Source organism: Papilio xuthus, unplaced genomic scaffold (genome assembly GCF_000836235.2).
Source record: "Papilio xuthus unplaced genomic scaffold, Pxut_1.1 DF827680.1, whole genome shotgun sequence".
Lineage (NCBI taxonomy): Eukaryota > Metazoa > Arthropoda > Insecta > Lepidoptera > Papilionidae > Papilio > Papilio xuthus.
This window is the reverse complement of record NW_013530969.1, coordinates 75,488-86,807: the sequence shown is the minus strand read 5'-3', so window position 1 is coordinate 86,807 and position 11,320 is coordinate 75,488. Positions and strand designations below refer to the sequence as shown.

General features: G+C 44.7%; 1 protein-coding gene across 1 annotated transcript in view; it reads right to left on the bottom strand.

Annotated features, from left to right (window-relative positions):
• Positions 1-517: 517 nt before the first annotated feature.
• f (espin protein forked) overlaps positions 518-11,320 on the bottom strand; it is a 17,737-nt gene continuing 6,934 nt past the window's right edge. Inside the window, exons 9-16 of the mRNA XM_013310956.1 lie at positions 11,208-11,312; positions 10,784-10,979; positions 10,619-10,689; positions 10,428-10,564; positions 4,802-5,367; positions 1,939-2,135; positions 1,481-1,677; positions 518-1,407 (exon numbers count right to left, since the gene is read on the bottom strand). Of these exons, the coding sequence (XP_013166410.1) occupies positions 1,298-1,407; positions 1,481-1,677; positions 1,939-2,135; positions 4,802-5,367; positions 10,428-10,564; positions 10,619-10,689; positions 10,784-10,979; positions 11,208-11,312 (1,579 nt within the window). The 3' untranslated portion in view covers positions 518-1,297. The remainder of the gene's footprint in view (positions 1,408-1,480; positions 1,678-1,938; positions 2,136-4,801; positions 5,368-10,427; positions 10,565-10,618; positions 10,690-10,783; positions 10,980-11,207; positions 11,313-11,320) is intronic.

The following is an 11,320-nucleotide window of genomic DNA, read 5'->3' as shown; positions in this document are numbered from 1 at the left end:
GCCGCACACACAATGAACAAACTTTGCATATTATACCTTCACACGAAATGAACAGGAGAAGTAACATTTTCATTTGTTGGAATATTCCCGGTATTGTATCACATTTCAGTTACACTGTTTTTAAAAAAGAAACAAAAGTGTATTGATATATTTTATCGACAAACGTAAACACTTTATCGAGTTTCAATAAATTTGTGTGACGATAACAGTTTATTGTTCGCTTCGTGCGGAGATTGCAACAATGTATCGAGCTGTCGGCTCTCCTCCGCAGCGGAGCGCTCATCTCCCTGCTCTTGTCTTCTGTAAGTACGAGTAAGAGAGCGCCGACATGACATGACCGGCATGTTAATTCCAAATGACGCTATAACATTACTCCTCAACATTATTGTGTCTTTTTTAATATCGCTTTTGATACATTTGTTACGATAGGAAATACTTACCGTTGATAAGTGAAGGATGTACATTTGTTTTTGTTTATTGAAATAAAAAAAAAATATTCAAAAGCAACAGGATTTTTATTAACAATATAATTGTATCGACAACCATCAAATAGAGATATGTAAAAAATTTAAAGTAATTCGTACAAATAGCTTAATTGCACAGATAAGCTTAAACACTAATATTGCAACAAAGATATCACCTTGACACTAACAAAATACCGATACGATACGATACACACACTCTTTACTTTGAAATAAAACACGTTTCTGCCAAAATAGTAATATTTCCACGCGCCTCCACCGCGTCTGCACCGCGTCTGCTCCGCACCAGCATAAATATACACATGAACGTTCCATAAGCAAAATTAAATCTAAAAGAAGAATTCTTTTTGTATAAATAGCCTCCAAGTGAAGTTCTAAAACTTACAATAATTTATATATTTACGTTTGCTACATCTTAATTACAAACATTTACATCCTAATTGAAAAAAATACTATTATTATCGTTTATTAAATATTGATTTCCTATCGAACTGCTTTCAACAAACTGGTCCCTTCGAATAATTCCACAGGTCGGGTCGTGTCGTGCTCGTGTCGTCCTCGCCGCGTTCTCACAACCTCATACCTGACACCTCTTCATATCTTCAACATTTACGTTATAAACATAAGATGCAGTTATACCTGATAATGATTGAGGTAAACCTTACGAGAATCAATATTTTCACGAGAAGTGACTGATGTGAATATACAACGCAATTTATGCTATGCCGTAGACCTACAATAAACACTAACAAAGTCTTTTGTCTGAAAGTGTGTCCGAGCCTAGTCATGCACGCGTCGGACACGCGTCGGGCGCTCTACTCGAGCAGGTTGAGCTTGCTGTTGGTCTTGCGCAGCTGCGCGCGCCACGGGATGATCTTGGCGCTGTCCTCCTCCTCGGCGTGCTTGCCGTTCGTCATCGAGTGCCCTGCAATAAGATATGGAATAAAATGTTGACCGGAGCGGCCGGTGCCGAGTTATCTGCGGCCCGCATCGCGTACCGTTGTAGTGGTCCGTGCACAGCTTGGCCTCAGAGGGCGCGCGCGGCGGGTGCGCGGGCGCAGGCGCCGGCGCGGGCGTGTCGTAGCACAGCGTGATGTTGTCGATGGAGAGTGCGCGCTGTCCGGCGGCGGGCGCGGGGAACGCGCGCCACTCGCCGCCCTCGCGCTCCGACACCCGCGGCGTGTACAGCGACTCCCTGCAACGTGACACTATTTATTGCCACCTTTATTTATACACGGAACGACCAGAATTTTTAACAACGACGGAACAAGTAGAAGATTAAAGAGGCAACCGTCGCTGTGCCCATAATACTATAATCGTATTACTTATGTACTTGTTTTTTTAATAGAAAACAATTAGTTAATAAAGGTACAGCAATAAAAATTTTGCAAGAGATACATGGAGTTTATTAATTTTGTTAGAAATACAGATTACGAAAATGAATAAAACTAAGGACCTGAGGCGGTTTTCGGCGTCCTCGCGGCGCTGCAGCAGCTGGCGCTTCCAGGCGGGCACGGCGGCCGCGCGCCGTCGCTCCGCCTCGCCCGCCAGCTCGCGCTCGAGGTCGCGCCGCGCGCGCTCCGCCGCCCGCCGCGCCAGCATCTGCCGCTTCCACGCCGGGATCAGGTTGCCGGCGGCGTCGCGCTCCGGCACCTGCGCACAGCCCTGCTCGACACGCGCCCACCCACACCACACGCTTACAACGCGGCCGGCCCGCGCGCCACCCGCGCACGCACCGCGCACACGACGCGGCGCGGGGGACGCGACGCCTCTTGCTACTTATAAAACTAACTCTTAAAAATTCTCTAACGAGGTTATTTTCGCAGTAACAATTTACATCATACAGTGATCACTTTGAACATTTATCGAGGCGCAAAGAGATTGTGATCCGGTCAAATTAAATATTGAAGCTACTTTGCGTCTACAACTAATTCGCATAGAGCTGAAAATTTGCAAAAATGTTCGGAACTCCATCATCTTAGTAGATCATAAAGATACCTATAAAAAATCCTTTTCTCCTCCCATATAATGATGTCCTAAATAATCCTACTAATTTACAGCTTTCTGTCGATTATTGTAGCTAAACTCTTTAATTTTATGCTATGCTTATTTTGACTGCACTATTTAAAAAAATGCATGTCAAGGTTCAGGAAACATTAGCCACCGACGTATACAATTTAAGTAGCAACCTCCTTTAAGTTATTAACCTGTACACGAGCGAGCAATCTCTCGGCTAACTTGACTGTACGAACTTGACAATACGGAATGTGAGAAATATATAATAAATAAGGCTAATAATTTTATATTAAATTGCACAAACGAAGATATTATTTAACGTGTGCAACTGATCGGATTATAACTAGTACAATAAAAACAACTCTGCCTGACCTACTGTTGCTTCCTTCTTCGCCGAGTTAACAAATTGATTCGGCAACAACAATAATTACTAATTAACTGTGAAATAGTTTTTTCCAAGTTAACTGGTTAATTATTTTTCGTTAGCAACAATTTCCTTGTAAGCAGTAACTAGAGAGAGACCATGTAGCTGTCGGATTGCGATATCTTTCTACGTTCCAATGATTTTGCTGCCTTTTTTCTATTTATACGTAGAGGCGAGATGTACCGTTGTGTCCGGCGGCGGCGGGCTGCGGACGCTGCAGCGCCTGCGATGTCTAGCCACAGGCAACGGACGTGCACCCGTAAAGTATTTTAACTTTGGTAGATAAAAATTTTGTTAAAGGTTTAACATAATAAACAGCTTCCTTCTATCTAGAATCAGCTAAACGAGAAGTCTTTTAGAGTTTAGTTCATCTGTACGGTACCATTTTTTCTGTTTTATTTGTTGCATTGTAGTTTACTGTACACAAAATGTACAACGTTAAAATAAATGAGTAAAAGAAATAAAATATGACATGGCCAGCAATAACAGTCCAGGCTATAACAAGACCCATATTTAGGCAATTGTAGTGTTAGACCCGTGCCAGCCGCCGCGAGTGTACCGTACTTCAAGTCATTCGTCACTAAACTTATATGACGTGACCTGACCCCCGCCGTGAGGGTCTCTCACATTTTGTTTCGATAATAAGACGAGCAGGCGCCGCCGCCGAACTGTTACAACCCGCGACGACGTCGAGACGACGCGACACACATAACACGTTCAGCGTCCTTACACTTTGGTATATAAAAATCTTAGTGACTTTGTAACGTCTTAGATATAGTTATGTACCCTTTAATTGTTAACAACAAACTTTATATTGTTTTAACTCAAAAGATAAACCGGATTAATGTATTTGGTTTGTGTACCGCGTCCCATTTATAATACATTGTGTAAAGTAATTGTGGAATGGATGTGTTTGTATCGTTATGTGGAAAAACGATATATTTATGCGAAGACTGTACTTGAAGTGAGCGGTATTATACGAGCGGCAATACTTTGATGTATTGCAATATGACAGTTGTCCATCTGTATATGCGATGCTGGGACGTGTGAGGCGGCCGGCGCATGGCGGAGAAAGCGTGACAACTGATATACGCCGCGTCGCGCCGCCGCCGCCGCAACGCGCTCTCAAAATAAACTAAAACTCATTCGGATCGTTAGCTAATTAATATAACGCGTTAAAACGACTTTCTTTCGAGCTCCGGCAATAAACGGCAATTACTTACGCAACGCGAGGCAGTACAGCGCAGTAGAGCGCAGTGGAGCTGCCGCTTACGCTCGAAAAAGGATTTTTACTAAAGGTCGGAAGTATTGGAAGAAATTTACATTGAAAGTCACGGAGAAATATATTTCCTTGGGGAGATTTTTTAAAAATTGACATTGACCCAGGTACAGGTAGACAGGTAGTCAGTGCGTACCATGAGAACATTGCTGTCACCGGAGCGGCTGCACGACACCACTTCACATATAACATGCGGACACTTTCTCCAAGTGGTCGACCAGCCGCCGAACCCAATAATCGATCTCGCATCATTTTTGTTGATGTGTGTTTGAATTGTGTACTTCTGAACAAACACATTAACGTAATCGTATCGATCTACAACAACAACGCAGTGACAGTCAGTTATCGCGGCGCGAATGTGCTGAAGAAGGAAACAAGCGCGAACTCATCTATTCTGTTTGATCATGTCACATTTGTTAACTCAAAATATTACAATACGACTCCTGATGACGTTAAACAGCAAACAGCAAGTGGAAAATAACTGGTTTTGGTCAATTATTCTAAAGTTTACGGTAGTCGTACGTGAAGCGTGAAAATAGAAAATATAATCTATGATGTGGCGGCTACAACAATATTGGTAGAGTGCGGCAGTGCAGTTACCTGGTCGACGAAGTTGTCCGCCGTAAAGCGCTTGGTGAACTCGGCGAAGGTCTCGTGGTCCTGCAGGCTCTCGCGGCGCGCGCGCTCCACGCGCAGCTTGCGAATGCCCGTAATGTCCCTCGACATCTTCAGCTCCTCGATGAGGTCCGTCTTAGCGCTGCGGAAGTCCGCCGCGCTGGGCAGGCACTGCAGACTGAGGGAGCGCGCGGGCGCCGGCGCCGACAGCGTCTTGCCAGCGGGCGCCCGCAGCCGCACTGCGCACAACTCGGCGCTGCTGATTGCCGCCAGTGGCTGGTGCGCGGGCGGCGGCTGGGGCGGAGCGGGCGCGGCGGGCGGCGCGGGGGGCGCGGGTGGCGCGGGCGGCGGGGGAGCCCCCTCCGCCGCGCCCTCGTCGCGCTTGCAGGGCGCCGTGATGGTGCGCAGGTACTCGGAGGGCTTGATGAGGCGGTCCGGTGCCGCGTGCGGGAAGGCGGGCGGTATGAAGGGAAGCGCTGGCTGCTTGTTGACGAGGTTGGGTGCTCGCGGCCGCTCGCCGTCTGCCGCCGGGCCCGCGGAGCCGCGCCGCGCTGCAACACTCGTCGCGTTAGTGGGGAGTGAAAGTCCCTCCTCCGCCGCGGTCGCTCATAACACTCCACTTACCTTAACTCTTTTAGTACTGGCGCATTAATGTATGTATATTACGATGCATTAATATCAATTAAAATATCTATGTTTTAAGAATAATGTATGCATCATCAGTACAACGTTTAAACAATATGTAGTGGTGGCGCAAGCCCCCCGCCCCGCACCCCGCACCCTGCGCTAACGCAATGCGAGCAAAAAGTAACCTCGTTAATTGCGAGCATCGGGCAGAGCAGAGCAGAGCAGAACAGAGCAGAGCACGACATACTGCGTGGTAACGGAACTGTTTTAAATGCTTCCCGGAATTATCTGTTATTGTGTAAACCTGAGACGTTCTCTGTTTGCACTCGATTGGCAGAAAGATGAGGATTTTCCCCAGCATGTGGTAGAATAAGATTTTGCAATTTGTACTGTTAGGTTGTAGCCATACTAAATGTCGACTTTTATGTCTCCTCACTAATCATTCTGACACTTGACTTGATAACGAAATCGCGCCGTTAGCGCCTGGGGTTTCCGACTATAGTGTGTCTATTTATGATAGATTAATTTAACAATTCACTAGATGTGGGTTGAGTAAAATCTATTAAGAATTTTTTCGATTTTCGATGTTTGTTCTCATAGGACTTGCAATCGAGAATTCGTGATCATTGTTTTTGATTTTTTTTTATTAAGTATTATATTAATATTATGTAAATAAAATTGTTCCGTTCTATTTCCACTTTATCCTTCATAACCACATAAAGAAATAAGACATCAAAATAAAAATTGCGATGTTGACGAACAGAAAATGTTTTATATAAATTAATTGTGCGATACATTGACAAATAACTGTAATAAATTCTAAAATTTATAAAATACCTAAATTATACAATTACCATACCGTTTGTTGGATTAATTTTATTACAAGACTGATTATCTCGATAGTTGATAGTGAATCGTTGTGCGCGACGGTACTACAGCCGTCCGACACTATGACAACCGTCCATTTAGTACGACATTAATCCTCATACAAAATTAATTCGATATTTTATAGGCGTCACTTGTCAAACGAATCTATCTTAAATAGACACGCTATAATAATGTCTAAAAGTATAATACATAGATAAGTACATTCCATTTTCCAAGATGGCTGGTCCGATTCCACCAGTAATATGTCATAGGATTTTTCCCCGTCCCCGATATGAGTGTTCTCCGGAATGTGGCAGTGAGTGGGGCAAGTTGACTTTCTGAATTTACAACAAGTTATTGTAATAATGCGCACTGACCACATCCATGTGGATATGGCATCACGTATGTGTGGCATCACGTATGTATGGCATCACGTATGTATGGCATCAGCTACACCGCTATAACTCCGCCCGTAAGTTCAACTCTTATATTATATTTTTGTTTGAAATTGCGAATCTGCGGCTAACATTAAATGAACATTTATTATTATTTTAGCTATCAGAGTCAGATTGCAGTCGGACGCAAACGTAAGCGACTGATCGAAAAGTCGCAGCTTTGCACCGATAGGTAATGTAGGGCGAGGCGCGGTGCGGCGTGGCGCGGCGCGGTGCGGCGAGAGGGGCACCGGACACTTGTGAAACGATCTGCTCCAGTAAATGATTACATTCAAATACAGAAATTGCTTTGCCTTGCGAACTTGTAGCAGTGCGTCCTAGCCTCATATTACCCTCCGCACGTCATTCAGTCTATGTCCTTGTCATTAAACTGATATGGGTTTGGATTGTTTCATTCCTGTTAATTATTAAGCAATCTGACGCTCAACCGTAAGCACACTTGTTCCGTTTCGTGTCTCAGAGAGTTACAGGCGTTACGGTTCCGGTCCGCTTCCTCAGCTGTGTGGTGCAGCTAACGAGCGATTAATCGACAACATATAATATTTTGTTGACTCAATATAATTAGTCAATTTGCATTGCACGAGAGTAAGATCAAAGATTCGTGATAATTGCCGCTTTTGTTGCGAAACAATCGCGAGTGATGAGTGGCGACATCGTAATGTGAAGAGATTTTGCGATGCAAAGCTCAGCAATTTTTTATTAGAAACCGAATTATCGAATGTTAATGGTTTAGGAAAGTCTGCTGCAGCTCTATGTTAGTGCGGCACAAACTAACAATATACTGGTGCTGGCAACGATCCGCCTCGCGCTAGCACACGCTCTGGCGCTAGCACATGCACCGGCGCTGGCACTGGGTGGTACTGGTACTGGCACTTGCACTCGGCTAATGTCAACAAAGGCAGCCACATTGTTTACTTTTTGTTGTTATGTGATGTGGGCACAGTTTGTGTACAATATTTTGCAGTCAGTGTCACAATATTGAACTGCATTAGAAAGCTCCGTACTCGTGGAGGAAACATTCCATGAATCTGACGCGAATACTAAAACCGCAAATGTGGAAACGGCAATTTGTTTGAAACCGTGTTTTACTGTTACCTTGCAAGATTTAAACAGAAGAGAAAAAAACAATTTAAAACAATGTTTAATTTTTACAACAATTTAAACCTTAAATGGCTATGAACACGAAGAGTGCGTGATGAAGAAGGACGAAAATAATACTTACGATGTCGTTCAGTGTATTCCTTTAATTTACTTATTAATTTGCAGAAAACGCACCAAAACAACACAAAACGTCGAGTTCCGACGTCGCCGTGGACCCCAATCAAGGCACTAATGAAGTGTCCCCAGACAACTAGCACTAACACCCGAAGTCCGCGCACACCAGCCACCGGATTACCGCACAGAGCACGGAGAGCACACAGCGGCCTCGAAAGGTTAACTGTTCTCATGCGAGCGGCGGGCGGCCGTCGCACTCTGATTCCTGATGCCGTCTGACAGATTAATCGCCGCTTTCTTTCATCTCCGCCCGTCCCCGCGCCCCGCCCACTCCCCGTACCCCCCACCGACTTGACAATAACATTATTTTTTTTATGAGAAAGTGCGAAGTCAGCGAATATGCTGAACAAAATCATGGACATTCGAGTCCTGACCGCGTTTCGTTTTATTCAAATTTATTGCACGACATTAAATGTTTTTTTCGTTACCATTGATAAATATTAAGAAGAGGTTAGTCAAGTAAAAATTGAATGGCCAAGCCAAGAGGCAATGCGCAGCGCAGCTTCTTCAGTCGCGCGCGTTGCTGCGGTGTGCAGTTGCTACACAAGAGGGGCCGATCACCTTTCGAAGCTTTGACTTGAACCATAACATGCTCCCAAATAAACATCGCAATGTGGACCGCACGCACTACCATACACCGATGATGACGGCAGTTGGTAGGTCGCGTTGGCGCTTGCGCACTCATATTTACTATGGTCAAAGTTAACGTCTAGGTGTAAACTTCTAACGCGACACACAAACTTCTTTGGTAGTTTCTAACGGATCTAATTGAAAGGAATTCAATACTTACATATAACAAAGCGACGTGTTGATAAATATGTAGTCTTAATATATTTCAGATGCAAGTCACAATATGATATTTATTGTTTAATTTCTATAGAATGTGCGATTGCTAACGTTTGTAAACAGTTGCAACATTGGCGCGAGTCACACCTCAACATTACTACGTTACAACTTCAATGACAATAGTGCTTTTGATAATTACCAAGCTATTTTTGTGCAAGTGGTGTAGAACTAGCGCTGGCAAAATAATCATACCGAGACGGCACTATTTACCGGCAATAAAGTAATCTACTTTCTATTTTCTTTGCTGAGTAATATGTTATTTGAGAGATATGAGTCGACATCGCGCCGCGTCGTACCGTACTGTCAGACACCTGTGCCACAAGACACAGACGCAGACACAAGGTACAGACGAGCTACACGTTGTAGTACCCGAGGCGGACACTCTGCTATACAACTTTCCCGATTGGAGCAACTCTTGGAAATTTGGAGCAAATATATAAAGTTCAATATACGTACACGTATTGTGTACTCGTAAGTAGGTTTGTTTATTGCTTGGTCACAGTACAGGTAGTGCACGGCTCTTCGTTGGTTGTGATTGATTGTTGATTACAACACGGTTTCTACGTCAGCTTCGTCAACGAATGGAAAGTGGACAAAAATGTAGTCAGTTGAGGAGCGATTCCTCTATTGTATATGAGACGAGGTTTTTTGTAAATGTTCGCTTTAATCAGAACGAGACTAACGGCCGCCGGAGTCGCGGTAGAAAGTAAAAAAATATAATGATGTACTGGCCGAGTGTTAAACTGATTCTGAAATTAATTTCACAAATTTAGAGATCTTTCACGTCTCGCATACTAATTGTGCGCCGCGCCGGCGCTCTCCCGCCGGTGCTGCTCGATGCTCGAACAAACATTTATTGCAACAATTGCAACTAAAATAATAAATTATGATAATTATTTTATTTAATTTATGACAGATTAATGCGCGTGCAACATGTACGCACACATACATATCTTAACACTTCGGTTTTAATGGTGTACGATTATCTGCGGAAAGTTTATCTCGGCCTGGCTCCAGTCTCTCGTCTCGACACACGACTCACTGAGCGCAATCTAAACGTTGCGCTTTCTGCCTTTTCTTTGACTTTACGTTTAACTTAATATTTATGTTCATTAAACGAACTCTATTCATTTTGAATGGTTTCTTTTATTTGTGATATACTCGTATCTGAACCCGACATGACATTTTATATAATATTAAATAAAAAATAAATGTGATAACTAGATGTGATCGTGATTACATTGTACAGGAACTTTTTGTACATAAGTAATACGAGTATATATGTTAAAAACACGACTTGACACAAACTAGAATTGTGAACGTTATATTTTAAAACGTAGTGCACATAAGTATACATTATAAATCACCGATCTATTGTAAGCGATGGATAAATGATGATGTGTTTCATTTCATGTTTATTGTCTCGCTGCAAACTTTATTTAGATCAAATTGCTCATGTTAAACATTTATAAGAGACAAATTTTGAATGAGAGAATAAGAATATGTGGACCTAGAGGGTTATAAGTTTTAATCGTACTTACCGAGTCTGTTTCTGAGCTCGGAGGGCCTGAGGGCGGGCTCCTCGAGCACGGCGGGCGGTGGCGCGGGCGGCGCGGGCGGCGGCGGCGGCGGCGGCGGCGCCTCGTCCCCCGACCCACCCCCCGAGCTGCCCCCCGAGCTCACGCCGGAGGAGGCGGAGCAGAGTGCGGGGGGCGCGGCGGGCGCGGCGGACGCGGCGGACGCGGGGGCTTCCTCCGACACCGAACCGCGCCGGCTGCCCGCCGCCGATGAGATGCGGCTCGCCTGCTGACCGACCGACACACACACTCATATGCTGATTACTGTCGCAGTAAACATCATAGAACATCATAGGATCAAGTACTGAAGCGATGCTCACGAAGTTGTGCGCCTTGTGCGTGAGCGCCGCGAGCTTGGCGGCGAGCGCAGACTTGTGGGCGTCGCCGGGGCCGGGCGGGGGCGGGGGCGGGGCGGCGGCCGCGGGGGGGCACACCTCCTCGTACCCTTTGTAAGAGCTAAAGCAAACCATTCTGTTGCACTTAATTGTTCCGGTAACAGGGGTGCTACTATCACCCCTTTGAGTATACAAAATGACATAAATGAAAAATATGCCATAATTAGTTTGACTTATGCCCACCGGGTCAGATTACGCTGTCAGTTTATATTTATTAAATCTGGTATAGCTATAGGTTTGACACTGGTATTTGTGATACTCGTGCATCTAATAAACTTAAGGCAATGACGCGAGGAAATCAGTAAGCTACATATAGGTATACCAACACACAGATAATAAAGTCTTCTACGTCGTGGTACTACTATTAGGTGCGGGGTGTGCGAAGTGTGCGAGGTGTGCGAGGTGTATGAGGTGTGCGGGGTGCGCGGGGTGTGCGACGTGTGTGGGGTGTGGGCTGTGCGA